Source organism: Brachycentrus maculatus, unplaced genomic scaffold (genome assembly GCF_059751285.1).
Source record: "Brachycentrus maculatus isolate JH-2025_06_01 unplaced genomic scaffold, ASM5975128v1 h1tg000259l, whole genome shotgun sequence".
NCBI lineage: Eukaryota > Metazoa > Arthropoda > Insecta > Trichoptera > Brachycentridae > Brachycentrus > Brachycentrus maculatus.
Window position 1 is genome coordinate 1,061,978 of NW_028281010.1, and position 18,654 is coordinate 1,080,631.

Consider the following 18,654-nt stretch of genomic DNA (forward strand, 5'->3'; position numbering starts at 1 on the left):
AAAGTGATAACTTCAACCAGCCTATGACGGTCGTCAGCCCCGTAAATGCCCAGACTTCCATATTCTTCTTCATCTTTGATGAGATGTCAAAAAATAAAAGTATCTTGATGTTAGAAAGACAATTCTCGTGACTGGTGAAATTGAACTTGTGAAACGCTCGTTGTTTAACTAAGCGAATGATAATGCTCTTTTGATTTCGCCTACAATTTAATTTGTTTAATTTAAAAATACCTGTTAGCTTCATCGCCGAGTTTCTTATCGGAAAATATGACTTGATCTAGCAAACACACTCCGATAAGAATTAATGCCACGAAGCTCTGTGTGTGATAAGGAAACTCGAAGACTGTTTGCTGTGTACACTGTACACTGTACACTCGGAGGTCACCGCTACAGAGACTGGAATACCATAGAATACTCAAAACATCATAGTCATGAGATGGTTGTAATTATGTTTCTACAACAGTTATAATACATTGGAACACAGATAATATTTTTCTATAATTTATTGCATAGTTTCACAATTAACCTGCTCGGCGCGTATTCACTGTATTGTAGTATTTAACGTTAGAAAAAGGCCTATTTTAGAGTGAAATTGGAGGACTTTAAATGATTATAATTCTGTTTCTACAATAGTTATAAGACATAGTAACACAGATAATATTGTACTCTAATTTATTGCATAGTTTCACGAGTAACCTGCTCCGCGCGTATTCACTGTATTGTAGTATTTAACGTTAGAAAAAGGTCCCTATTTTAGAGTGAAATTGGAGGACTTTAAATGATTATAATTCTGTTTCTACAATTGTTATAAGACATAGGAACACAGATAATATTTTACTCTAATTCATTGCGTAGTTTCCGAGTCGCGAAATATGCACATTAGTCATAGATAAGCAAAAAATTCTCAATAAACGTTTGTGTTTTTAATCATAATCTATATTTTAAGATAATCTTTTATCGGTTGCAAGATAGTACATAGAAAATTTACAATTCTTTTATTGATACCACATAGTACCCGACTTTATATAGTGACTGTGTTGTGCATTTGAATATTGTATTGTTTTGTTTTAAATATTGTCCAAGAACAAGTGTCGTAATTAACGAATCTAAAAAGGTATTGTTTCGTTATAAACAGATTTTTCTCGTCAAATTGTAAGTTTAGCAAAACAAAGTGGACGTCATATTGTATTTTGTAAAAAAAGGTAGATTAAAAAAAAATATCCGACATTGCTCATGATTCAAAGAAGTGTTGAAGATCTCGTCTGAAACTTGAGTACACATCGCGCGCACAGACTATGACAGCGCGCCGCGTAGGCTTGCCAACTTGACGACTAACGGAAAGTGAACTCTTTATTTTTTCTCTAAGGGATACTCCAGCTGACCACTTAAGCAATCGCATTTCAGCAGTTTCTAGTTACATAGAGTATGTGTTATACATCGTCCAGCATTCGGAGCCATAGAGGAGTACAATGTAATGTCCTCAAATGTGGAGATCCTCACCAAAACGTTACATTTCCATAATTATTTATTTATTTTATTTATTTAATTAATCATTAATTAATAATTTTAAGAAATCAGGAATTCTAGTTTGTAAAATTGTTACGTTTTGGTGCGATTTAATGATTTCATATTGGTTTAACACAGGATTGGTCTCGTTTTGTCACAACTTTAATTAAGATTTCGATAGAATACAGCCAACAGAACAGATTTTCATTCAAGGATTTCTGTGCAATGTTAGAAATGTAACTTTTGGTGAGGACCTCTACATATAATGTTTGTGGATATTTTAACATATCTCTAGAATCCCATATTCCCATTTTATCCTGTCTACTATGAAACCCGTTGGTAAGATAGGGATTAGTATTCCTTTACTTTAATTAAGATTTTGATAGAATACAGTAAACATAACAGATTTGCATTTAAATGATTATTGTGCAATTTTGGAAATGCAACTTTTTGGTGAGGACCTCTTCATATGTTGTTTAAAGCAATAATCTCTAAGTATTTTAAACAAGTATAAACATATTAGACAAGGAATTATACATCAGCCTGAAATATTGTAATTATTTATAAATAATAATAATAAATTTGGTTGATTTATATTTAATTTATATTACTTTGTCCGCCTCCGTAGTGTAATGGTCAGCACGCTCGGCTACCGTTCTGGAAGACCCGGGTTCGATTCCCAGGGGGGTAAAAATAAATATGAGTGATTTTTTAACTGTAATATTTATTCAATATTACCCTGGACTGGTACCTGAGGAGGAGGGCTGATCACCTTTCCTTCATGTGTAAACGATCAAGATAACACTGCGTTTATATGACGCAGTGCCCTATGCACCATTGGGGTGCGGATAAGGGTTTTATTTTATTATATAATATTTATTCAATATTACCCTGGACTGGTACCTGAGGCGGAGGGCTGATCACCGTTCCTTCATGTGTAAACGATCAAGATAACACTGCGTTTATATGACGCAGTGCCCTATGCACCATTGGGGTGCGGATGAGGGTTTTATTATTATTATTATTATTAATTCATATGGCGCCATTTTCATAAAATACTACCTCAAGGGCTCTTCACTGCAAATGAATTTTTGTGCAATATCGGAAATGTAACTTTTTGTTGAGCACCATATAGTAAAAAATAAATAAACTGAGATTTTTGAAGCGTTTTATAAGACGTTTATTGTTTGTTTGAACGATTCCAGCGTCTGCATACATCATGGAGGAGATTAGCAGTGTGTACAAATGGCTGCTGTATCTGGGGATCATAGCCATAAATGTGTTACGAGTGTCATGTGATGTGGACCCTGCATTACTGTGTTCTGCCTCTTTCTGCGCCGTGAGTGTCTTATATTATTATTATCTTTATTTATTAACATACTGCGCCAGCGAGGCGTCCGTTAAACATACAACGTTACAGCATTTTGAGTGTGTCCAAATACTTATTCACAAATCTGGATTAACTGCAATTAAAAGAGTTATTTTTAATATTATTTTTTGACATCTCATCAAAGATGAAGAAGAATATGGAAGTCTGGGCATTTACGGGGCTGACGATCGTCATAGGCTAGTTTAAGTGATCGCTTTACATACGTGTAGCATTCACAAATTCTACCCATTATTGACAACCACACTGCTCAAATTCTTGGAAGTTCCATATATATGAACCAATTTCGAAATGTTGTTCTTGAACCACTAGAACTTCACAAGAGACATCTGTTGCTGCTCATAAATAGCTCCTTTTTATCTCACCAATAGATGTCTCTAGTGAAGTTCTAGTGATTCAAGAACAACGTTTCGAAATTGGTTCATATATATAGAACTTCCAAGAATTTGAGTAGTGAGTTGTCAATAATGGGTAGAATTGGTGAATGTTACACGTGTGTAAAGTAATCACTTAAACAGACTATGACGGTCGTAAGCCCCGTAAATGCCCAGACTTTAATAGTCTTCTTCATCTTTGACGAGATGTCAAAAAATAACATACAACTTTGTAAGACTTCCTCACAATGTTTCAAATATGTCTAAACCTCTCCTTAAATTACAAATATAAATTTGTCCACTCAGAGGTTATTCATATTGGCTCGTTCATATCTCAACATAGATGACAACTAACTAATTGACTACATTTTGGCATCTCAACATAGATGTTAGCCAACTAATTAACTACATTTTGGCATCTCAACATAGATGATAGCTAACTAATTAACTACATTTTGGCATCTCAACATAGATGATAGATAACTTATTAACTACATTTTGGCATCTCAACATAGATGTTAGCTAACTAATCAACTACATTTTGGCATCTCAACATAGATCATAGTTAACTACTTAACTACATTTTGGCATCTCAACATAGATGATAGCTAACTGATTAACTACATTTGGCATCTCAACAAAGATGATAGCTAACTTATTAACTACATTTTGGCATCTCAACATAGATGATAGCTAAGTTATTAACTACATTTTGGCATCTCAACATAGATGATAGCTAACTGATTAAATACATTTTGGCATCTCAACATAGATGATAGCTAACTTATTTACTACGTTTTGGCATTTCAACATAGATGATAGCTAACTAATTAACTACATTTTGGCATCTCGACATAGATGAAAGCTAACTAATTAACTACATTTTGGCATCTCAACATAGATGATAGCTAACTTATTTACTACGTTTTGGCATCTCAACATAGATGTTAGCTAACTAATCAACTACATTTTGGCATTTCAACATAGATGATAGCTAACTAATTAACTACATTTTGGCATTTCAACATAGATGATAGCTAACTAATTAACTACATTTTGGCATTTCAACATAGATGATAGCTAACTAATTAACTACATTTTGGCATCTCGACATAGATGAAAGCTAACTAATTAACTACATTTTGGCATCTCAACATAGATGAAAGCTAACTTAACTGCATTTTGGCATCTCAACATAGATGATAGCTAACTAATTAACTACATTTTGGCATCTCAACATAGATGATAGCTAACTAATTAACTACATTTTGGCATTTCAACATAGATGATAGCTAACTAATTAACTACATTTTGGCATTTCAACATAGATGATAGCTAACTAATTAACTACATTTTGGCATTTCAACATAGATGATAGCTAACTAATTAACTACATTTTGGCATTTCAACATAGATGATAGCTAACTAATTAACTACATTTTGGCATTTCAACATAGATGATAGCTAACTAATTAACTACATTTTGGCATTTCAACATAGATGATAGCTAACTAATTAACTACATTTTGGCATTTCAACATAGATGATAGCTAACTAATTAACTACATTTTGGCATTTCAACATAGATGATAGCTAACTAATTAACTACATTTTGGCATTTCAACATAGATGATAGCTAACTAATTAACTACATTTTGGCATTTCAACATAGATGATAGCTAACTAATTAACTACATTTTGGCATTTCAACATAGATGATAGCTAACTAATTAACTACATTTTGGCATTTCAACATAGATGATAGCTAACTAATTAACTACATTTTGGCATTTCAACATAGATGATAGCTAACTAATTAACTACATTTTGGCATTTCAACATAGATGATAGCTAACTAATTAACTACATTTTGGCATCTCAACATAGATGATAGCTAACTGATTAACTACATTTTGGCATCTCAACATAGATGTTAGCTAACTAATCAACTACATTTTGGCATCTCAACATAGATCATAGTTAACTACTTAACTACATTTTGGCATCTCAACATAGATGATAGCTAACTGATTAACTACATTTGGCATCTCAACATAGATGATAGCTAACTGATTAACTACTTTTTGGCATCTCAACATAGATGATAGCTAACTTATTTACTACGTTTTGGCATCTCAACATAGATGTTAGCTAACTAATCAACTACATTTTGGCATCTCAACATAGTTGATAGCTAACTAATCAACTACATTTTGGCATCTCAACATAGTTGATAGCTAACTAATCAACTACATTTTGGCATCTCAACATAGTTGATAGCTAACTAATCAACTACATTTTGGCATCTCAACATAGTTGATAGCTAACTAATCAACTACATTTTGGCATCTCAACATAATTGATAGCTAACTAATCAACTACATTTTGGCATCTCAACATAGTGGTAATCAAAAAAAAAAAATTTTAGCTGTGGCTTTTATGTAATTTCAAATTTTTATTTATTTATTTCATAGATACATACATTTTAAATAATTTTTGTATTATATGTTTTACGGCTCTTTAGGCATGGCCTGTGTTGAGCCGAAATACTGACATGTAAATACAACTTTTGTGTTTATTATTATTTGTTTTTTAATTATTAGATTATATACATTACATACAATAGATACAATAACAAATTATAGTACAAAGGTTTTACAATAAAATAATTACACATGGACTTTAATTATTTCACTTTCTACCTTGTCCCTTCCAACGAAAAGCAACCATCGAAGGACAATATTCTTAAAGACATGATCACTATTTAAAGCTCCTGACAAGTCGAAAGCCCTGTATACACCCAGATTCTTCTTCATCTATGTTGATATCAAAAACTTATTGTGATTCTTAGTCACAAGCTTGCACAGACCCTCCCGAGCACTGCACAGCGCAGAACGAGACGCACAGCGGGATCTGGATGCCGTCGCAGACCCTCTGTAACTGCTGTGACTATTGCCTTACATACTTGCGTAAGTAAATAGACAAAGATATAAACAACGTAATAAAAAGTACCCGAGTTTCTCCAGGGTATGCTCGGCTACAATAGTTTAGAGACTAGAAGGAATTTGTATTTGATGAGGATTTCTATCCATTGTTGCGCGGTATGATGGATAATCCTGAAATTATCCGGAGCATCGGTCTGTATGTTCCCGATAGTTACCTAAGACAGCGTCGGCATAGATTGTTTCACATTCCTATACACAGGACCAACCTGCCGATGGTTATGCCTGTAGGAAGAGCTACCGCTAAGTTGAACAATATCTCATTGGATATTGATCTGTTCCATATCGCTCACTCCTTTCAAGAACGTCATAAATCAAAAATCATCAATTTTCACTTGTGCATATTTTCGGAATGCCCAGAAAATTTATTATATCCCAGCAAAAGCGGCATATTTTTAACTTAATATTTACCCGCTACAGGGCAGAAAGTGTTGTTTTTGCCTTTTGAAGAAAAGGTATTGTTTAATTATTTTTTTAAATATACTAAATATTTTTCAAATGGAGAAAAAACCCTCAGGTTTTACCTAAAAAGATCTGTTGCACAGAAAAAATTCAATAAGTGGCTTGATATTTATTTTTAATACATTGTATTATATTTTTAAACATTAAAAACATTCTCCTGAAAAATCAAGTTTTCAATGTATTTTTAATGTATACGATTTAAATTTTTTATACTTTGTATGGATGGGTCGATAGCTGGGAATCGAAGTCGCAGGAGGCTAATCCCTCTTAAAAACAGGCCGCAAGGCCTATAATAATAAGAAGAAGAAGATACTTTGTAATGTTTATATTAATTTGAAATAAATAAATTGAATTGAATTTAATTGAAATTTAATTGAAAAACATAAAAAAGCGAGGTGAGAAATTTTAAGCCCAGTTGAATGTAAATTAATTTTACCTTTCAGACGAAGATGAAGAGTGCACCCAGGGCAACTTGGGGGCTCCCCCGGCCGGCTCGGTGTGCGGCCCCGGCCTCACGTGCACACCCCTGCCCGATGACGACTACAGCACCTGTCAGAGAAGTGAGTTTGGTAGAATGCCATATTGAATTGTTGGGTGATATATCCAAAATTAAACAAGGTTTATTGGATTGAATTCTACATTCATTTATGTATATCGTGGTCATACAGGAGAAAGTGACCAAGTGCATTTTTTACAAAAATGTGATCATTGACTATTTGATATCTTACTAGCTTAATATCGCTCTGAAAATAATCCCAAAGGATTTTAAACTTGGAAGTATAATATATTGACGTGATAAAAATGACTAACTGCATTGATGTTTATTTTCTTGCCAAGCAAAAGTGACTTAAATGGCCCTACTGAACATTTTACGTTTTGTTAGTTGGTCACTTTCTCCTGTACAACTAGGATATGTTAATTAGGTTGGGTTAGGTATTATATTACAAGGCGGCGTGGAAGGTAAACGCAGCGTAGGAAGAAGGCGTATATCCTGGCTCGGCAACTCCGCGTATATCCTGGCTCCGCTGCAGCACTGAGTCCCTACTTAGAGCAGCTGCAGACTGACACGATGATTGCCAACCTTCAGCGTGGAGTACTCGGGCCGTTGTATGAGGGGAGAGAAATAGGAGTAATAGGTATTATATTACAAGGCGGCGTGGAAGGTAAACGCAGCGTAGGAAGAAGGCGTATATCCTGGCTCGGCAACTCCGCGTATATCCTGGCTCCGCTGCAGCACTGGGGCGCTGCTCAGAGCGGCTGCAGACTGACACGACGATTGCCAACCTTCAGCGTGGAGCGGCACACTAAGACGTGGAAGAAAGACAGTGAAATGGAAGAGGGAAAGATGAGGGTCTGGTTAATTTTTAACAGGACCAACAGAATATTACCGTTAATCGTGGTATTTCCCGTTCCAGTGGTGACCGAATGCCACAATCTCCAAACAGAGTACGACGAGAAACGAGAGAATGGAACTCTCGGCTTCATGGAGGAGAGACCGGGCTGTGATGATGAGGGCAATTTCGACGTCAAAGTCTGCGTTCCTGGTCAAACGTAAGTCTTCTTCTTCTTCTTCTTTTAGGACTAGGTGCTGTCATTCTCCGGTCCACTCCTGGGAGGTGGAAGACCAGCTATCCTTCCATCGTTTAGGTGGTCTTCCTGGGGGTCTGATCCCGCCTATGCTGCTGTCCGCTGCCACCCTCACCACTCTTCGTGTCTTGAAACGTCTTCTTTCTCTTCCCCATCGCACAACATCGCATATTTGTCTTATTTCTGAGTTTCTAACTTTGTCGCGAAGTGTTAGGCCTGCAATGGGTCGTAGAGTCTTCATTTCCGATGTCCTAAGAAGGCTTTTTGTTCTTGCGGTGTCAAACGTACATAATACATTTCAATATTCATCTTTTTTTTCTTTTCCTTTATTTATCAAATTTCTTGTATGGAAAGCATGTACATTAGGATGCTTATCGCCAAAAAGCAATATCTTCCAAATAAAAAAGCGGACTAATGCTACGGTGCGGTATAGAAATCATCATATTACTAACTTACTTCTATACATATCACTTCGCGTAGGGTTTTTGATTTGCCACTTTCCCAACAAAAGCGTTTGCTTTGATTTTTCTTAATACAGTGACAGTGAACGTAACTTAACTAACTAACTAACCATCACGCCGCTTCCCCGCAGGGGTAGGCAGAGAGAATCGAAAGCCACACCACTCTGTCCTTGCAAACATTCTTTGCCTCTTCTACATTCATGCATCTCCTCATACATACCCGACGATTATTACGACTCCTGACCCGGCCGCTTTTAAGTATTTGACATACCTGATTGTGCCAAGTTTTCCTCGGTTGTCATCTGCTTCTTTTTCCAACTACATTCGCCTCATAAATTTGTTTAACCATTCTTTCTTCACTCATACGCTCCACATGTCCAAACCATCTCAACACACCTTTCTTAATTTTATCGATAATGCTTATCTCAGCCTTACATTCTTTCCTTATTTCATCATTCGAACATCTATCAAACATCGTTTTGCCACACATTCGTCTGAGGGATCGCATTTCGACTGCATTCAGTCTACTTTCATCCTTCTTTTGCCAACTCCATGCTTCGCTTCCATACTTATGTAACCCTTATGAGTTGGAACCAGAACTCCATTGTGTACTGCCAGTTTAGCTTCCGTAACTTCAATCTTCTAAATGGAGTCGATGCGCTTAGCGCAGTTACTCCAAAGTGTAAACTCGTGTCCCGTCGGGAACAATTCAATGTAGAATCAGTGGAAAAAAAAAACACTTCACTTACAGAACATAAAAGCCTAACATAATATAAAAATACTCCTATGATTGGAGATAATCCAGATTTGTGAACTAGTATTTGGACACACTCTAAATGTTGTAATTTTATTTACAACATTTTGAGTGTGTCCAAATACTTGTTCACAAAATCTGGATTATCTCCAATTACAGGAGTTATTTTCATATTATTTTTTGACATCTCATCAAAGATGAAGAAGAATATGGAAGTCTGGGCATTTACGGGGCTTACGACCGTCATAGGCTGGTTTAAGTGATCACTTTACACACGTGTAACATTCACCAATTCTACCCATTATTGACAACCACACTACTCAAATTCTTGGAAGTTCTATATATATGAACCAATTTAGAAACCTTGTTCATGAATCACTAGAACTTCACTAGAGACATCTATTGGTGAGATGTAAAGATTAAGATTTTATCTTAATTACAGGTGTTTTTGCACTGCTAAAGATGGTACCCGGATATTCGGAGAGAAAATTAATGAAAAAAGTGCTTCAGCGACTATGCATTGTGGTAAGTGATACTACCAGAGCTAATAAATTTGTATGAGTAGTCAAAAACGCCCAAGTAAACACTTTGCTCACTCCTTTCAACAACGTCATATATCAAAAAACTAGATTTTTCAGATCATTTTTAAAGTTTAATAATATAATAATATAATAATAAAACCCTTATCCGCACCCCAATGGTGCATAGGTCACTGTGTCATATTAACGCAGTGTTATCTTGATCGTTTACACATGAAGGAAAGGTGATCAGCCCTCCGCTTCAGGTACCAGTCCAGGGTAATATTGAATAAATATTACAGTGAAAAAATCACTTATATTTATTTTACCCCCCTTGGGAATCGAACCCGGGACCTCCAGAACGGTAGCCGAGCGTGCTGACCATTACACTACAGAGGCGGACAAGATAAAATACAAACGATATAATACAATGATTAAAAATAAATATCAAGCCACTTACTGAACTTTTTACTGTGCAACAGATCTTTGTAGGTAAAACCTGAAAGTTTTCTCTCCAATTGAAAAATATATGTATATTTAAAAAAATTATTAAACAATACCTTTTCTTCAAAATGCAAAAACATGCTTTCTGCCCTGTAGCTGGTAAATATTAAGTTAAAAATATGCCACTTTTGCTGGGATATAATTCATTTTCTGGGCATTGAAACATGCACAACTGAAAATTGACGATTTTTTATTTATGACGTGAGAAATTTAACTTGTAATAAATACATATAATATATATATACAAAACCCTTATCCGTACCCCAATGGTACATAGGGTACTGCTTCATATGAAAGCAGTGTTTTCTTGATCGTTTTCACACGAAGGAAAGGTGATCAGCCCTCAGCCTCAGGTGCCTGTCCAGGGTAATATTGAATAAATAATGAAGCAGAAACTCTTATATTAGTATGTGAGGTCCGAATCCTGGGTGTATAGTATGTTCATCACGGTTCCAGGTTGCTCTCGTGCTGCCTACGACGCCGAGGATCTCCTGGGACCCTCAGCCATGTCCAGGCGCTGCACTGCCGATGGAAACTTCGACCCGCTCCAGTGCGCCGGGAACAGGTGTTTCTGCGTCAAGCCCGACACCGGAGTCCTGGCTTCCATGGTCGTCGTGGACCTGCAGACGCAGTCGCTGACCGGCCTGCCTTGCTGTGAGTCCGTCAGACATCCTCACACTCACCTTAGTCTGTCAGACATCCCCACACTCACCTTAGTCCGTCAGACATCCCCACACTCACCCTAGTCCATCAGGCATCCCCACACTCACCCAGCGAAGCCATCAGCCCAAACAACCAAGACTTCTTTTTCAATTTTCAATTTTTCTCCTCTCCTCTCCTTTCTTATTCTCCCGTGGTCTCCATCTTATAATATTAGGGGTCTATCTTGTGGGGCAATATCGCTCACTCCTTTCAAGAATGTCAAATATCAAAAATTGTCTATTTTCAGTTGTGCATGTTTTCGGAATTGGTTCATGGGTCCATTCTCCTCACTGCATCGCATCTTTATTTATTTATTTGGGATAACGACAGCAACACGTAAAATAAAAACTTAAGTGTCATGTAACCAGTTCCTATTTTTAATAAATACTTTTGATAATTTATGTATTAATTTTAAATCAAACACAGATTTTTTGAGTCTACTAAGTTGTATTTTATTAACAAAAACACATAAAAAATTTATATTGTGACAATTGTTTCGCCTTGTTAGGGCATTATCAAACGAATGTGAAGATCAAATGGACTACGGTCCTTATGTAGCTATACAATTCTAAGTGACAGTTTTAACACGTGCAGCAATAATTTATGGGAGACAACAGTAGCTAATGGGGGATGTAGGTATGTACCCTTATATTTGTTTTCTGTTAAAAAAAAAAAAAAACAACTTTTGATAATTTTCAGGTTTTTAACTGAGTAGCCCGCCTGACGAATGTTTAGTTACTAAAAACTAACTAACTAACCATCACGCCGCTTTCCGCAGGGGTAGGCAGAGAGAATAGAGCGCCACACCACTCTGTCCTTGCAAACATTCTTCGCCTCTTCCACGTTCATGCATCTCCTCATACATACCCGCCGATTGTTACGACTCCTAACCTGACCACTTTCAAGTATTTGGCATACCTGATCGTGCCATGTTTTTCTCGGTCTTCCTCTGCTTCTTTTCCCGCTAACATTCGCCTCATAAATTTGTTTTACCGTTCTTTCCTCACTCATTCGTTCTACATGTCCAAACCATCTCAACACACCTTTCTTAATTTTATCGATAATGCTTATCTCAGCTTTGCATTCTTTCCTTATTTCACTATTCGCACATCTATCATACATCGTTTTGTTACACATTCTTCTGAGAGATCGCATTTCGACTGCATTCTATGAGTTATGCAATGCAGTTACTATGTATCTATAAATATAGTTTAGTTATTTATATCTAGGGTTATACCCAGAAGACAATATGCTCACCATTGGAATATGTTTCACCATTTCTTCCAGTTGACAAGACGATACATCACAGCAACCGCTCGTACCTGCGGGAGTGCGAGGAGGACAAGGTGGAGATGCTGACGGAGATCAAGCTGGCAGAGCAGGATGGCTATTCCTACCTCGGGAACCCCATGCCTTCCTGCCAGCCCGACGGCTACTACGCTCCGATCGTCATACGGAATCAGACGTATGTTGTAACATGTATGTTATAACGACTAATGGTACGGAACATTTGATGATGACGAAGGCGGAAAACCCCAATCAAATTTCGCAACTCAGTTCATAAAAAAATACTAAATTGAACTTTTAGAAACCTTAACTCTTACCACTCTGCAGGCCAGACATTCTGGCCCGTATGGCCCGTGGGCCACAATGTCTGGCCTACAGCAGGTATAACTTTAATCACTGATTTCTCTATCACCCAAGTATATTCTACCAGAAAATATTTCAGATAAATACAGTTTATCGTAATTAACACGGTCATACGAATTGCCAGACAGAGTGTCCCAAAATTAGGGAACCAAAATATTTATTTTAATGATAGAAAAATGTTGCATTTTTTTGATCAGAGTAGCTGATCAGTTATGAGAAAAAATGGTCAGAGTGGAAAGGGTTAAAGCTAATGACAAATTTATATGACAATTGACCTGAACCTGACCTGACCGATTGACTGAAAATTCAGGTATATTTGAATTTTCGCCATCAAAAACATAAGCTCATTTTGACATCGTCTATGAAACTGGCACAACATGCTGTGCTATCTGTCATTTTGACATTGTCTGTGAAATTGGCCCAATATGCTATGCTGTCTGTCATTTTGACATTGTCTATAGAACTGGCCCAACCTGCTGTTTGTCATTTTGACAATATATATGGAACTGGCCCAATAAGCTATAATGTCTGTCATTTTGACATTGTCCATGGAACTGGCCCAACCTGCTATGCTGTCTGTCATTTTGACATTGTCTATAGAACTGGCCCAATATGCTATGCTGTGTGTCATTTTGACATTGTCTATGGAACTGGCCCAATATGCTATGCTGCCTGTCATCTTGACATTGTCTATGAAACTGGCCCTATATGCTATGCTGTCTGTCATTTTGTCATTGTCTAAGGAACTGGCCCAATATGCTCCTAATAACGTGATGTTTACTTGTATTATAGGAAGTATTGTGTGGACGAACGTGGAAAGCAAATTCTGGATTTCGAAGCTGATATAATTGACCCTCTCTCAAAACAAATGGACTGCAGTAAGAATCTTTATTTTGCTATCGTAGGTTAATAACGTAAGGTTTATTATTAACGTCTCAACATAGATGAAGAAGAGGTCTGGGTATTCATAGAACTTACAACCTGTTGAATGCTGAACTTCCAATTTGAGTAGTGCGGTTATCAATGATGAGTAGAATCGGAGAATATAATACATCTCATGTATGTGATTATAATCCAGGATTCGGACCTCACATACAGATCAAAGAGTTTCTGCTCACTAAAAAAAACCTTCTTCCTCTCACCAATAGATGTCTCTAGTAAAAATTCTAGTGATTCAATTACGATGATTTGAAATTGGATCATATATATTGTTAGAGCGTTAACGCGCTCTCCAATTCCGTGCTTGCCAGGCCGGCCATACAAAATGAGCGCTCTCCTTTCAGCTTGTCGCAAGCCAATATAAAATCCAATCGCAATATTTTTTAATTAGAATACATCGCTCACTCCTTTCAAGAACGTCATAAATCGAAAATTGCAATTTTCAGTTGTGCATGTTTTCGGAATGCTCAGAAAATGTACTATATCCCAGCAAAAGCGGCATATAGTTAACTTAATATTTACCCGCTACAGGGCAGAAAGTGTTGTTTTTGCATTTTGAAGAAAAGGTATTGTTTAATTTAAAAAAAAATAAACTAGTTATTTTTCAAAAGTAGAAAAAACCTTCAGGTTTAACCTAAAAAGATTTGTTGCACAGTAAAAAGTTCAATAAGTGCCTTGATATTTACTTTAAATAAATTGTATTATATTTTTGAACTTTAAAAATGTTATCCTGAAAAATCAAGTTTTTTGATTTATGACGTTGTTGAAAGGAGTGAGCGATATAGAGACATCTATTAGGAACATCAAGAAATACTAAATTATTACAATAAACCAAAATTATCAAAGTAACAGTCATCTTTCTAAAAGCTGTCACTTTTTTCTTGAAAAAAATTACACCCTGCTGGGGTACGGCCATATTAATACTGTCCGGCATCGAAAGGGTTAAAGTGATCACATCCTTCCATATTCTTCTTCATCTATCCTTGTTGCTAATGAGATGGTCCGGGTGTTCCAGACTGCGCCAGGACCTACGACCTGCTGAGGAAGGCTTCCTCTGCGTTCCTCCCGGCCTGTTCCCGGACGGGCAACTGGGAGCCCATCCAGTGTAGGAGGGGGATCTGCTACTGCGTGGACAGGAACGGCGCTCAGAGAGGCATGGAGAGGGACATAGAAGAGATGGACCAACTGCGCTGTGACTGAGCACTATATATATATATATATATATATATATATATATATATATATATATATATATATATATATATATATATATATATATATATATATCTTTTATTCAATAAAATTACTCATAATTGGTTAAAGAGTGTAACAAATTTTTAATGACAATATGAATTAATACCAAAAAATCACTCATTTTTGACTAGAAAACTGTCTAAAGGCATATAATTTATATTTGAAGCACTGACTTTGTGATTTTCCATCTTCTAATTAAAATATAAGTTTGTTGTAAAATCACTATAAATATTTTATTATAACTTAATTATAATGTCAACCGGTTTCCAAGCTAACCGCTTCTTTATCAAGACTGATTAATACGGTATTAACCGGATCCACCCGGCTCGCATAACCGTATGTGTTTTTACTTTACTCCAAGTTTCGAACCTCAATTCAACTTGGAGGGATTTTTTCATGGTGTGGAACTTTGGATAAAATAATACGTCAATCCTCGGCCTTATGACATCTGTTGAAATATCTGACTAATAATTTGTAACATCACAAGGATAAATAAAAGAACAGATCCCTGATTTTTCTTGCGGTCGGTAATTAGTCCGCGCCATAATCATGTCCTATATCTGTCTCACTCTCGACGCTACGCATCGCCAGTGGGTAAGAGTGACACACGATGCGTGCTTTGATTTATTTATGTTACGATCTTATTTGTTTATATTACGACATATTTCAAGAATAATGTGACACGAGTGTATTATAGAGTACCAAAAAGGCACAATGAATCCCATTTTTTTGTTTAGGAAAATAAATAGTTTCTTAACTAAATACATGATAAAAGTAATAATTAAAAAAACAACGAAATACCGCCGCGCACGGGCGTCTCTCAGGAACAAACTGAACGCGGTTAAAAGGTTAAGTAGACATTATAATTAAGTTATACTAAAATATTTATACGACCACTGCCGACAATTCGTCGGCAGTTCTCGTCAGAACTTAGGGACGCGGATCTGACTCCGGAGTATGCAAGGGAGCTGGCGGCCGACAGAAAAGCCTGGAGACAGTTTGTGGACTCCATGTGCTCCACCTAGGCAGCGGATATGGCTTAATTAATTTAATAAAATATTTATTCAAACCCTCATCCGCACCCAATGGTGCATAGGGCACTACATCATATAAATGCAGTGTTATCTTGATCGTTAATACACGAAGGAAAGGTGATCAGCCCTCCGCCTCAGATACCAGTCCAGGGTAATACTGAATAAATATTAGAGAAAAAATCACGTGGTATATTTATTTGAGTCCTCTCCCTGGGAATCGAACCCAGGACCTCCGATGCGGTACCCAAGCATGCTGACCATTACACTACGGAGGCGGACAAAGTAAATATTTATAGTGATTTTAACCTTTTAACCGCGTTCACTTTGTTCACCTTGTTGCCGTTTTTTACATGATTACTTTTATCATGTATTTAGTTAAGAAACGATTTATTTTCCTAAACAAAAACGTTCAATGGGATTCATTGTGCCTTTTGGTACTCTATAATACACTCGTGTCACATTATTCTTGAAATATATCGTAAAATAAACAAATAAGATCGTAACATAAATAAATCAAAGCACGCATCGTGTGTCACTCTTACCCGCTGGCGATGCGTAGCGTCGAGAGTGAGACAGATATAGGGCATGATTATGGCGCAGACTAATTACCGACCGCAAGAAAAATCAGGGATCTGTTCTTTTATTTATCCTTGTGATGTTACAAATTATTAGTCAGATATTCCAACAGATGTCATAAGGCCAAGGATTGCCGTATTATTTTATCCAAAGTTCCACACCATGAAAAAATCCCTCCAAGTTGAACTGAGGTTCGAAACTTGGAGTAAAGTAAAAACACAAACGGTTATGTCAGCCGCGTACAGGGAATGTTTTGTGAAAACACATACAGTTATGCGAGCCGCGTGGATCCGGTTAAAACAAAGATACATTTTCATTACGTCCATTTGTTTTTTTTTTATATATTCAAAATAAAACACAATTTAAAAAATAAATAAATTATATTTCTTTATAAACCAAATTAATAAAACCATTTTAAAGATAAGCAAAATTATTCAACATGTTACAGAACGTAGGGGCGTGATTTTTAAACATTTTTATAACTTACGTTAAAATCTTAACACCTGTTAAGAGTGAGTGCCTGAAAAACAGACAATCCAGCGTATTCACCTCAAAACCAATCATTCAATAAGTTCCTAGGATCACAAAGGAGTCCCCAAAGAAGCTTCGTGAATTGAATTTGCATAGATGGGCAGTGTATTTGCAGTTCTGCATCAAACATTTGTCCATAAGGAGGGTCTGCTAAAAATAAGTATTGCGTTTGCTCGCAGTCATTCAAATACAACAATGTGTTGGCGATTCGGAGCCCATATCGCTCACTCCTTTCAAGAACGTCATAAATCAAAAGTCGTCAATTTTCAGTTGTGCATGTTTTCAGAATGCCCAGAAAATGTACTATATCCCAGCAAAAGAGGCATATTTTAACTTGATATTTACCCGCTACAGGGCAGAAAGTGTTGTTTTTGCATTTTGAAGAAAAGGTGTTGTTTAAGTATTTTTTAAAATAAACTAAATATTTTTCAAATGGAGAAAATACCTTCAGGTTTTACTTAAAAAGATCTGTTGCACTGTAAAAAGTTCAATAACGGGCTTGATATTTATTTTTAATACATTGTATTTTATTTATAAACTTTAAAAACGTTCTCCTGAAAAATCAAGTTTTTTGATTGATTTATGACGTTCTTGAAAGGAGTGAGCGATATATATATATATATATATATATATATATATATATATATATATATATATATTATATATATATATATATATATATACACACATATATATATATATATATATATATATATATATATATATATATACATATATATATATATATATATATATATATATATATATATATATATATATATATATATATATATATATATATATATATATACAGTGAAAACTCTATCTATCGTTTTTAAAGGGACCTATTGAAATAAACCATGAATGCGGGATAAAGAAGTCAATACACAAGGAGATACGATGGAGTAAAGATACCGTCCTCCCAATCTGCATAACCAGTAGCAGGTGGAAATTGCATAACCAGTAGCAGGTGGAAAGCTATTATTCACCAATAGATGTCTCTAGTGAAGTTCTAGTGATTCAAGAACAAGGTTTCTAAATTGGTTCATATATATAGAACTTCCAAGAATTTGAGTAGTGTGGTTGTCAATAATGGGTAGAATTGGTGAATGTTACACGTGTGATCACTTAAACCAGCCTATGACGGTCGTCAGCCCCGTAAATGCCCAGACTTCCATATTCTTCTTCATCTTTGATGAGATGTCAAAAGATAATATGTTAATAAATGTATTTATTAAAAAAAAATACAAAATTGAACGGAACCCGAAGACCTTCAGACCTCTTCTGCTGTCTCCATCACACAAGCTTTCCATAGTCTGTATCCCACGCGTTGAAATATTGTCGTCAAATGTAACAAAATTCAGAAAATAAAAATAAAAATCAAATATGTAGCATAATTCAAACGATGAATGC

The 18,654-nt window shown here is 35.9% G+C and overlaps 1 protein-coding gene across 1 annotated transcript; it reads left to right on the plus strand.

Annotated features, from left to right (window-relative positions):
* The first annotated feature begins 1,006 nt into the window (after nucleotides 1–1,006).
* On the plus strand, nucleotides 1,007–17,863 carry LOC148305890 (uncharacterized). The gene is made up of 10 exons (XM_088265966.1): nucleotides 1,007–1,114; nucleotides 2,712–2,845; nucleotides 6,119–6,236; nucleotides 7,175–7,291; nucleotides 8,147–8,282; nucleotides 9,976–10,058; nucleotides 11,012–11,209; nucleotides 12,545–12,722; nucleotides 13,700–13,785; nucleotides 14,862–17,863. The coding sequence occupies exons 2-10, from the start codon at nucleotides 2,726–2,728 to the stop codon at nucleotides 15,044–15,046; spliced, it is 1,221 nt and encodes a 406-aa protein (XP_088122092.1). The 5' UTR covers nucleotides 1,007–1,114; nucleotides 2,712–2,725; the 3' UTR covers nucleotides 15,047–17,863.
* The last annotated feature ends 791 nt before the right edge of the window (nucleotides 17,864–18,654 follow it).

What these genes read in the sequence shown, in the direction of transcription:
- LOC148305890 (XM_088265966.1), top strand. Translation starts at nt 2,726, where the DNA reads ATGGAGGAGATTAGCAGTGTGTACAAATGGCTGCTGTATCTGGGGATC. An exon ending in CTATTGCCTTACATACTTGC is followed by an intron (nt 6,237 to 7,174) that starts GTAAGTAAATAG and finishes TTTACCTTTCAG; the next exon opens with ACGAAGATGAAGAGTGCACC. An exon ending in ATCGTCATACGGAATCAGAC is followed by an intron (nt 12,723 to 13,699) that starts GTATGTTGTAAC and finishes CTTGTATTATAG; the next exon opens with GAAGTATTGTGTGGACGAAC.